The 13,568-nt window shown below is 38.6% G+C and overlaps 1 protein-coding gene across 3 annotated transcripts in view; it reads left to right on the forward strand.

The window, feature by feature from the left end:
* The first annotated feature begins 789 nt into the window (after positions 1–789).
* The window catches only part of LOC105473954 (SP140 nuclear body protein), a 99,927-nt gene continuing 87,148 nt past the window's right edge, over positions 790–13,568 (forward strand). For all 3 annotated transcript variants that reach the window (XM_011728206.3, XM_011728208.2, XM_071073503.1), the window contains exons 1-2: positions 790–958; positions 12,977–13,154. In XM_011728206.3, the coding sequence (XP_011726508.2) occupies positions 900–958; positions 12,977–13,154 (237 nt within the window). In that variant the 5' untranslated portion in view covers positions 790–899. The remainder of the gene's footprint in view (positions 959–12,976; positions 13,155–13,568) is intronic.

A 13,568-nucleotide genomic window follows, 5' to 3' on the forward strand; every position in this document is an offset into this window, starting at 1 on the left:
GTGTGTTTTTGTAAATTGTTTCAAATCCTTTACAGAATGAGGGCTGGGTATAAATGAAAAATTGTGTGTAAACATAAATGTAATACAGCTATCCTCCTGTATCATATTGTCCTTGAAGGTCTAGATAATCTCAGCTCCAAACCATTTCCCCATCCAATGAGAAGGCTGTCACTTTCCTCAAGATTTCAGTGAGATGCTTGAAGCTCAGTTTTCTCCCAGTCACCCCTGGCTGCAGTTGTGAAGTGCCCACCGTATTTGAGAAAACTTAGAAATGCACCTCACTTTTCTGCCCAACCTCTGCACTTGCATTTGGTTGGAGTTGAGATAGTTGTCTTTTACTTCTGTCTGCTTTCATGGAGTGCTAAGAGCATCTCCCCTACTTTATAATGCATGGTATTTCAGTTCTCTCTGGCCCCATGTCCAATCACTGGGCCTAACCCATCCAGCCCAGGCTCACTAAGGTGCATGGCCAGCCCTGGAGCCTGACTGAAGATTTCAAATGCCTGGTCTTCACTTGTCCTTCTCAGCCACCTCAGCAAGGGGTAGGGACAAATATGGAGTTTACTTCCTCCTCATGAAGGCATCTTACCTCAAAACAACTTCGACTTGCTTGAGTTGAATGACTTTACAACCCTCTTTCCTTGGCAGGAAAAAGTGACCCCGTCTTCTGTGGCCTCGTGGGGCTGGCTTTGCTCCTCCTCCCTTGACTGAGGGACGTCATGGAGATTGGGTGGAGGGAGGACTGTAGAGTTGGTGCACCTACGTCAGCTGGTTAGGCAATTTCACTTTTCTTTTCCTCTTTGGCTGAGCCCCGAGGGGCAGTTGGCAGCTTTACCTCAGAGCTGCAGGAAGGGAAGGGGCAGTGAAAATCTAATCGGGTGTGATCCTAGGCCAAGCTCATGGCCCAGCGGGGCCAGCAGGGGCAGATGGCAAGTGGAGACAGCAATCTCAACTCCAGGTGGGTCATCGTCTCCTTTCCCGTCTGTCCTTCATTTCTGGTAGGGTTCCCATTCATACTTGTTATTTAACGTCTACCCAGCTTCACTCTACACGTATACAATAGAATTAGGTTACAAATAAATAACGAGGCAATCAGATTTTTTAAATTGCAGGGATTGGCTGTTGGATAAACTCAAGGATGCCGTGACTCACATCATCTTCCTATTCTCTTACATCTGCAAATGGCTGGACTGGAGCCATTTGAACATCATGCCCCTTCTGAGGCTTTGCTGTAGGATTGGATAATTCCCCGTGACCTCTGAACCCTCTCATCTTCCCCAGGCCTCCTTTATCCCCACTCCAAAAGACAACTCTGTCTAAAAAAGATCTTTTTAGAAGAATTAAAATCCAAATGCCTGTCTGTTGTCACACCTGCCAGGCTGTGTAGTTGGGGACCAGCTCTGCTCTGAGCCCATCTATGTGGCTTTTAGCCCTAGAGTCAGTTCAGGATCTCTGAATACTTGGTAGGAGGAAGTGAAAGAGATGAGACCCAACAAAAAAGGCAGCAGGTGGAGAGTGAGTACTGCTTTTGCCTTTTTTATTCTTCTGTTCTGGTATGTTTTACATATCTGGTCAGAGAAGCCTGGAAATCATCTTTAAAAAATGTAAGACAACGAGACCAGCCTGACCAACATGGAGAAACCCTGTCTCTACTAAAAATACAAAATTATCTGGGTGTGGTGGCACATGCCTGTAATCCCAGCTACTCATGAGGCTGAGGCAGAATAATCGAGTGAACCAGGAAGGCAGGGTGAGCTGAGATCGTGCCATTGCACTCCAGCCTGGGCAAAAAGAGTGAAACTCCATCTCAAAAAACAAAAACAAAAACAAAAAACAAGAACGTCAATACAGTCATTTCTTCTTATCTGTGGATTCTGTATCCATGGATCTAACCAACCATGAATGCAAAATATTTTCTAAAAATTAAAAACATAAATAACAACAATAAAAAGTAATATAAAAGTTTAAAATACAATATAACTATTTGTATAGCATTTACATTGTATTAGGTATTATAAGTCTAGAGATGATTTAAAATATACAGGAGGATGTGCATGGGTTATATGCAAATACTATACCTTTTATATCAGGGACTTGAGCATCCATGGATTTTGATATCCGTGGAGGGTCCTGGAACCGATTCCCCCTGGATACCAAGGGATAACTGTACATTCTTGATAAAAAGGAAAACAATGTATGAAATGTAAAAGTCTATGGAAACTTGTCTAATTGGGACTCTGTGCCAAGGCTACTTGTGGCACTGGTACAGCCCCAAGAAAGCAAAAGCTGTCGGTATCATCAGCAGTAGTGGTGGCCCCAGGCTGGTTTTCAGTGCCCAGTGCCACCACTCCCAGACAGGCATCCCAGTCATCTCTTTCACTTGCTCTCTAGTGAAGGGAAGATGAGCCAGCGGAGCTCAAAGTCCAGGCAGCCCATGGTCACCAAGCAGGAAGAAGATGGCACTGAGAGGTGACGATGGGGTAACGCTAACCTCAAAGAATGAGTCAGGAAGTGTTGCCTCTGCTCCTATTTTTGGAAGAAATTGTGAAAAACAATGTCATTTCTTCCTTAAATATCTGGTAGGATTAGCTAGTGATACCACTTGGGCCTAGTACTTTCCTTTCTGGAGGGCTATTAAGTATTGATTCAAATTTCTTTAATAGATATAGGCCTATTCAGACAACCTATCTCTTGTGCAAGTTTTGGTTAGTTTGCCTCTTAAAGAATTTGTTCATTTCATCTGTGACCAAATCTGTAGGTGTGGAGTCTATAGTTTTCTTTTATTACCTTTTCATTGTCCGTGGAATTCATAGTGATGACCCTTCTTTCATTCTGATCATTTCTGTCTTCTCTATTTTTTTCTTTGTTAGCCTGGCTAGAAGTTTATTAATTAATTCTTTGAAAAGAATCAGCTTTTGGTTTCATTAAGTTTCTCGAATGTTTTCCTGTTTCAATTTCATTAATTTCCACTTTAATTATTATTATTATTTTTTCTGCTTGCATCAGGCTTAAATGGCTCCTTTTGTTCTCTAGTTTCCTCAGATGAAAGCTTGGATTATTGATTTAGATATTTCTCTTCTATTATATGCATTTAATGCTATACATTTCCTTCTAAGTGCTGCTTTTGTTGCATCCCATTCATTTTAAGAAGTTGTTTTCCTTTTCATTTAGTTTAAAATATTTTTAAATTATTTTGAGACTTCTTATTTGACCCTAGAACTGTGCTGGTTAATCTGGAAATATTTTGGAATTTTCCAGTTATTTTTCTCTTACTGATTTCTAGTTTATGGTCTGAGAACAAACTTTTATGATTTCTATTCTTTTAAATTTGTAAAGGTATGTTTTATGGCTCAAAATGAGGTACATCTTGGCAAATATTCTGTGTGAGCTTAAAAAGTACATGCATTCTGCTATTGTTAAATGGAGTATCATATAAACGTCAGTTAGATCAAGTCGATTGCTATATCCTTACTGATTTTCTGCTTGTGTGATATGTCAATTAATAAAAAAGAAGTGTTGAAGCCTTCAACAATAGTAGTGAATTTGTCTGTTTCTCTTTATCGTTCTATCAGTTTTTGCCTCATACGTTTTACCATTAGTTTGCTAGTTGCATACACATTAAGGATTGTGTACCTTCTTGAAGAATTGACAATTTTATCATAATGTAATGCCCCTCTTTAATCCCTGATGATTTTCCTTGTTCTGAAGCTGCTTTGTCTGACACTGATATAGCTACTGTAACTTTTCTTTGATTCGTGTTGGCATGGTGTATCTTGTTCCATCCCTTTATCTTTAACCTATCTTTTAAAATATATTTACAATGACTTTCCCATAGACAACATATAGTTGGGTGTTTTGTGTTTTTATGTACTCTGTTGATCTCTTGTCTTTTAATTGGTGTTTTAGACCATTGGCATTAACGTGGTTATTAATGTAGTTAGATTAATATCTACCACATTTGTGAATGTTGTTTTGTACCTATCGTTTTCATCTTTTCTTCCTTTTTTCCTGCCTTTTCTGGTTTAATTGAGCATTTTATGATTCTATTTTCTCTCCTTTCTTAGCATATCATTATACTTCTTTTAAAATGTTTTTAGTGGTTCCCTGAAGTTTGTAATATATATTTACAGTGAATCATGTCCATTTTAATTACACTCTATCACTTAATGAGTAGAGAATACACCAAGCAACTGAACATCCCAAGTTCTGTCCTCCTGTTCTTTTTAACATTGTGAAATGACTGACAATGTTAAAAAGAACAGGAAGGCTTCTAGTCATTCCACTTATTTATGTCCCGTAACCACTCAATATGTTGTTGATATGATTAATTTGAACAAACAGCTTCATTTTAGGTCAAGTTGGAGTAGGAAAAATGAAAACGTTTTATTATATCTGCGTTTATTTCTTCTCTGATGCTCTTTCTTTCTCTATGTAAATCTGAGTTTCTGGCCCATATCATTTTCCCTTTGCATAAAGAAATTCTTTTACCATTTTCACACGGGGTAGGCTTTCTGACCATGAATTCCCTCAGTTCTTGTTTATTTGAGAAAATCTTGCTTTCTACTTTACTTGGAAGGTTAATTGCACAGGATGTAGAAGTCCACAAAGGCTTTTTTTTTTCTTTCATCACTTTAAATATTTCTTTCTACTTTCTTTCCTTGCATGGTTTTTAATGAGAAATCTGATGTAATTTTATCCTTCTTTCGCAGGTAAGGGTTGGTTGGTTTGTTTTTTTTTTCCCCCACCCCCTGGCTTTTTTCAATATTTTCTCTGTCTTTTGTATACTGCAGTTTGAATATAAAACTGTGATTGCCAAACTAGACTCTTCTTGTCCGCTGCCCAGAAAAGCCACACACTGCAAATAGTAGGAGTTGCAGGAGAGAAAGAATTTAATAATCGCAGGGCCAGACAAGCGGGAGATGTTTCTCAAGTCCATCTCCCCAAGAATTCAGAGACTAGGCTTTCTTAAGGATAGTTTGGTAGACAGGGGCTGGGGAACAGGGAAATGCTGATTGCTTAGGTTGGGAATGAAATCACTGGGGGCTGAAGTGATGTTCCTGTGCTGAGTCATTTCCTGGGTGGGGGTCACAGGACCTAGTTACCAATCCTGTGGTATTGGCTGGTCCGTTAGAATGCAAGGTCTGAAAAATACCTCAAACACCAGTCTTAGGCTTTACAATACTGAAGCTATCTATAGGAGCAACTGGAGTGGTTATGACTCTTGTGACCTCCAGCTACATGACTCCTGAACCATAATTCTAATCTTGTAGCCAATTTGTTAGTTTTACAAAAGTGGTTTTGGTCCCAGAGGAAGGAGGGGGTAAGTTTTGGGAAGGGATTGTTATAATCTTTGTTTTAAAGTTAAACTATAAACTAAATGCTTCTCAATGTTAGCTTGGTGTACACCCAGGAGTGAGCAAGGACAGTTTGTGAGGTTAGAAGCAAGATGGGGTCAGTTAATTTAGATTTCTCTCACTGTCATAATTTTTGCAAAGGTGGTTTCAATATGTCTAAATCTAGATCATTGGATATTTATGACGCTTGCTGTTTGATGAGCTTCCTGAATCTGTGGTTTGTTGTTTGTCATTACTTTTGGAAAATTCTTGGCTATCACTACTTGATTATTTCTTCTGCTCTATTTTCTCTTTCTTCTCCTTCTCATATTCCAGTTACATATTTGTCACACTTTATGAAATTATTCCAGCATTCTTGGATATTGTGTTCTGTTTTGTTTTTCCTCTTTTTTTCTCTTTACATTTCAATTTGAGGAGTTCCTTTTGACATATCTTCAATTCACTGATTCTTTCCTTGGCCATGTCCAGGCTACTGATGAACCCATCAAAGGCATTCTTCATTTCTGTTTCATTGTTTTTTATTTCTAGCATTTCATTTTTCATTATGTCTTTGAGTTGTCATCTTTCTGCCCACTTAACCATCTGTTCGTGCGTATTGTCTGCTTTTTTTAAGAACCCTTAAGATATTAATTAACCATAGTTATTTTAAATTTCTGTCTAAAAACTGGAAAATCCATCATATCTGAGTCCGGTTTTGATGATTACTTTGTCTTTTCACACTGTGTTACTTCTTGCCTTTTGGTATGTCTTATAATTTTTTTTTAAAGTCAGACATGATAAGTCAGGTAATAGGAATGGAGGCAAATAAGCCTTCAATGTGAGGTTTTATATTAATATGAGTAGGAAATGGGCCATATCTAATGTTTATTCTAGCTGTAGGTGGCAGAGGTATCAAATTCCCCTAGCGTTCTTGTTTTTCTTTCCCCCTGCTTTCTCTGGGTTTCTCTGAGAACTCCTTTTTAAATAGTCTGTTTCTTGCAGCTCTTCCAGCTGTAATCTGCTGTTATTATACAGGAACTCTGTTGATGGAATGGTAACATGTCAGAAGGGAAGTGGTCTATAATCTTATGATTATATCTCAATCTTTTAATAGAACTGCACCTTGGACTGTTACTTTCAAAAGAATTTCTCCCTCCACCCTTTTTAAAAAAATTTTTTGAGATGGTGTCTCGCTTTGTTGCCCAGGCTGTAGTGCAGTGGCATGGTCTTGGCTCACTGCAACTTCCGCCTCCTAGGTTCAAGCGATTCTCCTGCCTCTGCCTCCGGAGTAGCAGAGATTACAGGTGCCTGCCACCATGCCCAGCTAATTTTCTTTTGTGTTTTTAGTAGAGATGGGGTTTCACCATGTTGGCCAGGCTGGTCTCAAACTCCTGGCCTTGTGATCTGCCCATCTCAGTCTCCCAAAGCACTGGGATTACAGGCGTGAGTCACCGTGCTCGGCCTCACCCTCCACCCTTTTTAGAAGTGACAGGATGTCCAGAAGAGGCTAGATTTTGGTAGTCACCCTTCCCCTAGAATGGTTAAAGCATTTTCCCTAGAGAGTAGGCCTTTGTTATGGAGAATGCTTTGGTTTTTAAAAAAACTTTTCTTTTCCCTCCTCCTGTCAGAAGGATGAAGAGATTTTTCTTGGGGTTTCTGGAGGTAAAATCCACAAAAGGTTGGGGCCTGCCCTGAAATGATGACCCCCAGGAGTTTCCCACACTCGCTCATGCTGCTCCACACTCAGCCTCTAGCAATTCATCAAACATAACATTGATGTGTTCCTCCCAGCCTATGACTCCAGTGCCTTCTGCCTCAGGTAGTTGATCTTGGACAATTCTCTGGATTTGCCTGTATCTGCAGATTTGGGGGCAGTTTGCCTTGTGACTTCAGTTCTTTGAGAGACAGAAGAAAAGCTGTTAATTCATAGTTTGTTCAGCTGGATTTTAGTTGTTGTTGTGAGAATGGAAGCAATGACTTCCAATGTCCTTGCGTGTTGAAGCTAAAATCAGTGAGTTTAGTGAACTTTTACATTTTTGAAGTTTAGACTCTTTCCTTAAGACAAACTTTCTTTTTGTTTAAAATTTTGGTTTTATTATAGTATTATCTTATAGCCAGAGCATGTAACCTGTTCAATTTCTCTTCATTATTATTTATTGAAATTACTTCAGGGCCAAATACATGGTATGATCTTTTGTGTTTAACACAGTGTTATTAAAAAATCAATTTTGCCAGTTTTTAAAACTTACATTTTATGTATCTTTGTTCTTTTACTTTTATCTACTTGAGAAGCTAAGAATTGGAAGTAAAATGTTTTTTAACAGCCATGAAATATTTTCCCACTGGTAATCTTTAATCTTGCTTTTTAAATGTGAGTATTGAGAATTTTACCTTCTTTCTCATTTGTATTTGCTTAATGAAACTTGCCCATCTTTTGACTGTTAACATTTTTAATGTTACTTTATCTCTGTTGTGTCTCTTGTAGTTAGATTCTAGTCTGGCCATTTATAATTTAAGATGGTAACTTAATCTGTTTTAAATATCTTGTTGCTTATGGATTTTTTATTTTTATATTTTATGCCTCTTTATTTTCTATAAGAAAAAGAGCGTGTTTTCTTTCTCATTATTTTGTAAAGTTTATAGCCTCATTTTGACTCTATTCGTTACACTTGGGTTTCTAATTAATTCTTTAATGTATATTTCTCTGAGAGCATCAAATTTATAACTGTATCATTTGAATTTTTATTTGAAATAAGTTATTTAACTCAATCTTTTACTTGTCCTCACTCAATTAAAAAAAACTTTACCAAGTATCGCACCACTGCACTCCAGCCTACGTGACAGAGTGAGATTCCGTCTCAAAACGAAACAACAAAAAAAACTTTAAAATAGAATCTAAAGCTTAAGATTGAAATTGCTATAATTTTATTATATTCAGTATATATCCTGTCTTTTTAGAACAGTGCTTCTCAAATATTTGGATTCAGGATATTTTTGTATTTTTAAAAGTTATCGAGAACCCCGAAGAATTGGCTTTTGTTTATTGGGTTATATCTGTTGCTATTTACCATATTAGAAATTAAAACTTTGAACACTTAAAATATGTATTTATTCATTTAGAAATAATAGTAGTGAATTTATTACCCGTGAATATAAGTGATGTATTTTTATGAAAAATAATAGAACTTTTCAAAATAGAAATAAATTAGCCAGAGGATTAGCATTGCTTTACATTTTTATGCATCTTTTAAATATCAGTAGAAGGCAGCTAGACTCTCCTATCTGCTTCTGCGTTCAATCTGTTGTGACATCACAGGACATTTAGCCTCTGAAAAATTTCATTGTATGTTCATGAAAGAATGAGAAAGAAAAAGGGAAAATAATATGTTATTATGAGAACAGTTTTACCTTGGTGACACCTGAAAGGGTCTTGCACAATCCTAGGGAGTCTCTAAACCTCACTTTGAGAATTACTGTTCTAAGATAATTTATAAATTTGAGACATCAGGATTTTAACTGGTTTTTAGTGATGCTTTCAGTTCCTTTACAACAATACTTTATGGATACTGATTTCTTGATTCTGTTAATTGTAGTACTTCATCAAATAATTTGTCCCACACAGTGTCAGTAAAAATGGAGTAGGGTGCTCTATAGGAACAAACAACTCCCAAATCTCAACGGGTCACCAGGCCTCTGCTCAGAGGACCCTCATCCTGGACTCTGTCTCTGGCTGAGGAGCAGCCACCCCATCTGAAATGACAGTCACTGTGGTAGAGGAACAGAGAGCGTGCCTAACCAGGTGCTGGCTCTGAGCTCTTCTGCTGGAGTGATTCCCATTGCTCCAAAGGAGGTACAATCTTACCTTGGCCCAGAAGAAAAGAACATTGAAAAATGTGTGACCAACACAGAAGGTGCATGAGCAAAATATTTTTTGAGTCCTTGTCTGTCTAAGTATTGATTCTGCCCTCATACACGAATCATTGAACAAGGTATACATCTTTCCATTTTAATTTTTTTGGACCCATTCTCAAGAATTGGATGGGTATACACTGTTTTTTTTTTTTTTTTTTTTAGTAGTTTCCTCTTACCTCTAGGCTTATAGGCTCGCATCATTATTTTAGACATTTAGCTTTTCAAATTTATCTATTTTTCCCTTTAGGGCTTTTCCCCATTTGTTCTGGGAAATTTTGAATTTCCAAGGTCTCTGTTTTATTTTCTGGTTGTTTCTTTTCTGCATGGAATTTTTGGTACAATATATTCTCTTTTTGTATGATAATATTTGTTGTTTAGAAATTCTCTTTTGTTCCCTGAAACATCCTTATTTCTGCTAGGGTACTTCTTTGCCTTTTGCTTATCTTGGTTAACTCCTTAATGTTGTAGGTTTCCACACATGCTGTGGTCTGTTGTAGTCTGTTCATGCTTACCAGCAAGATGCTGAAAAGCAAACTTGAAACTCCATTTAATGAGATGGGCTTGTAAGTTTGTGGGCTTCACTGAGCAAATACCAAATGCCTGAAGTCCTTCTCTCTGAGTCATTTATATTTTTCTTAAGAAGAAACCTCCACTCTTCTGCCTGATTGTGGGTGTTCTGTGTCGTAGAGCAAACCGTTTTTAATTTCGCCTCTGGAACAATCTCTTGATTTTCATCTCTGCATCTCCTTTTCAGCCACCACTGCATCTCTGGGAGGCTGCAGGGCATGCTGGATCCTTTTCTGACCTCAGGAACCATCCTCCCCCTTCAATAGCAATGAGTACCCCTCTGACCGTTTTTTCTCTGTCATATTTAGGTTAAAATTTCTCATCTAATTCCTTTCTCTTCATCATTGTGACTTTAATTCCTTTCCTATCATTTTAGGAGACATTCTAGTGAGAGAGGAGAAAAACAGTTGTCATTAATCAACCATTTTAAACCAGAAGTCTTTTTCTTTTTTAACAGAATTCGGCGGATAAATGGTGCATGTTTGGGGAATGGGAAATCTTAGTGATCCTCTATTCTATCCTGATGCATGTTTGAGGAATGGAAAGTCCCAATGACTCTTTCATTGTGGGATAAAAAAAAATCTGTAAGTCTTCATACCGTTTAAAAATGCAGATAAATATGTTAAGGCCTATTAGCAAGGAGAACAATTTAGCAAGTAAGAATCAGAACTACAAACTTTTGTGAGTAAAAATTAGTTTCCCAGGTCTCCAAGTGTAGACAGATCAGTGTGTCCTAGTTTTGCATATTCACACAAATCTCCATGTTGGACCAGAGAAAGAGTCATTTTCTTGTGACTATTCTTTTTTTTTTTTTTTTTTTTTTGAGACGGAGTCTCACTCTGTTGCCCAGGCTGGAGTGCAGTGGCGCGATCTCGGCTCACTGCAAGCTCCGCCTCCTGGGTTCACACCAGTCTCCTGGCTCAGCCTCCCGAGTAGCTGGGATTACAGGTGCCCGCCACCACGCCGGGCTAATTTTTTGTATTTTTAGTAGAGACGGGGTTTCACCGTGTTAGCCAGGATGGTCTCCATCTCCTGACCTCATGATCCGCCTGCCTCGGCCTCCCAAAGTGCTGGAATTACAGGCATGAGCTACGCGCCCAGCCTTATTGTGACTATTCTTAATCAAACCTTACCAGATGAGAGTCTTTGAACCAATTTTGTGATGGAGAATACCACCCTCCCTCTACAGTTACAGATGGAGGAGATACATCTCCTTTATGACTCCTGAGATTTCCTCTCTTTGTTGTTAACTAAGAAGACTTGCAGTTCAGTGTTGAGTTCTGTAATATCTCAGCCAGATTTTTATTTCTTTCTCTGTGAGTTAAAGTTCTCCAGAGAAACAGAACCAGTAGGATGTGTATATAGAGAGAAAGAGATTTGTTATAAGGAATTGGCTCTTGCAGTTACGAAGGCTGACAAGTCCAAAATCTGTAGTGTGGGCCTGCTGGTTGGAGACCCAGGAGAGCTGATGGTGCAGCTCCAGTCTGAATGCAGTCTACTAGAGGATTCTTACTTTCTTGGGGACACTGGTCTTTTGGTTCTATTTAGGCTTTCAATTGGTTGGACAAGCCCCACCCACACGATGGAAGGCAATCTGCCCTACTCCAAATTCACTAATTTAAATGTTAATCTTTTCCAAAAAAACCGTCCAAGTTGGCATATAAAATTAATTACCGCAGCATCATGTCAATTCCTATAAAGATTTTGACATCTTTTAATTGTGTATTTTCCCTAGAGAGTTCAGGTGAAGGTCTCTTTATAATAGTTTGATTGGAACAGGGCGAGCCTTTTTACTTCTATGCACAGGTCTTTTTTTTAAATTATACTTTAAGTTCTAGGGTACATGTGCACAACATGCAGGTTTATTACATATGTATACATGTGCCATGTTGGTGTGCTGCACCCATTAACTCGTCATTTACATTAGGTAAATCTCCTAATGCTAACCCTCCCCCCTCCTCCCACCCTACAACAGGCCCCAGCGTGTGATGTTCCCCTTCCTGTGTCCAAGCGTTCTCATTGCTCAATTCCCACCTATGAGTGAGAACATGCGGTGTTTGGTTTTCTGTCCCTGCAATAGTTTGCTGAGAATGATGGTTTCCAGCTATATCCATGTCCCCACAAAGAACATGAACTCATCCATTTTTATGGCTGCATAGTATTCCATGGTGTATATGTGCCACATTTTCTTAATCCAGTCTGTCATTGATGGACATTTGGGTTGGTTCCAAGTCTTTGCTATTGTGAATAGTGCCGCAATAAACACACGTGTACATGTGTCTTTATAGCAGCATGATTTATAATTATTTGGGTATATACCCAGTAATGTGATGGCTGGGTCAAATGGTATTTCTAGTTCTAGATCCTTGAGGAATCGCCACACTGTCTTCCACAATGGTTGAACTAGTTTACAGTCCCACCAACAGTGTAAAAGTGTTCCTGTTTCTCCACATCCTCTCCAGCACCTGTTGTTTCCTGACTTTTTAATGATCGTCATTCTAACTGGTATGAAATGGTATCTCATTGTGGTTTTGATTTGTTTGTATTTCTCTGATGGTCAGTGATGATGAGCATTTTTTCATGTGTCTGTTGACTGCATAAATGCCTTATTTTGAGAAGTGTCTGTTCACTTCCTTTGCCCACTTTTTGATGGGATTGTTTGCTTTTTTCTTGTAAATTTGTTTGGGTTCTTTGTAGGTTCTGGATATTAGCCCTTTGTCAGATGAGTAGATTGCAAAAATGTTCTCCCATTCTGTAGGTTGCCTGTTCACTCTGATGGTAGTTTCTTTTGCTGTGCAGAAGCTCTTTAGATTAATTAGATCCCATTTGTCAATTTTGGCTTTTGTTGCCATTGCTTTTGGTGTTTTAGACATGAAGTCCTTGCCCATGCCCATGTCCTGAATGGTATTGCTTAGGTTTTCTTCTAGGATTTTTATGGTTTTAGATCTAACATTTAAGTCTTTAATAAGTTCACTGTTTTCATCTTTTCCACCTTGATTTTTCCCAAAATAAATAAATTTCATTCATTCTGATTTCCCCACAAGAAAGCCTATTTTACACATGTTGGCTCTCCATTGGCCATCCTTCATGTCTAAAATCTTCTAGCCACCACAAACCTCTTGGAAACTCAGTATCTATTTCCACGTTGTATCTTTGTTTCTTAGAATGGTCACAGATATACAGAACACAGAGGATCAGAACCTGCAGGAGCAGGTTTGCCCTGAGCCCATTTTCAGGTTCTTCAGAGAACACAAGGTAGAGATTGCAAGTGCAATAACAAGACCATTTCCTTTCCTTATGGGCCTCCGAGACCGCTCCTTCATCTCTGAGCAGATGTATGAAGTAAGTAAGAATTTCCAAATGATGGTAAACCAGGTCTATACTCAATTATGCCAAACTTCAAGATGCAATGAACAGGCTAAAGGGCCTCCTGTGAATGGGGACCTTCATCATCCTGTAGGTTAGGAGGTGACAGGAGAAGCAGGCATCACAGAAAACCTCCCTTCTTCTGTAGTAAATGTTGGGGGAGGGCCACAGTGAGGGAGGTGGGCAGCAGAGAGAATGGGAATGCTGCATGGGTGCAGATCATCCTAGGTGCATGTATGCAATCTACTAATGGTAGCCATAATTAAAGTAAATAAGTGAGCTAGGCAGCGTTTCATTGCAAAGCCTACTTATTGAAACACTTGAAACAGAGATTTTTTTGAAACTCACAGGGAAGTTGTGTCATGTTATTTTACATTTGGAAGCAGATGC

The sequence above is a fragment of the Macaca nemestrina genome, chromosome 11 (genome assembly GCF_043159975.1).
Source record: "Macaca nemestrina isolate mMacNem1 chromosome 11, mMacNem.hap1, whole genome shotgun sequence".
NCBI classification, from domain to species: Eukaryota; Metazoa; Chordata; class Mammalia; order Primates; family Cercopithecidae; genus Macaca; species Macaca nemestrina.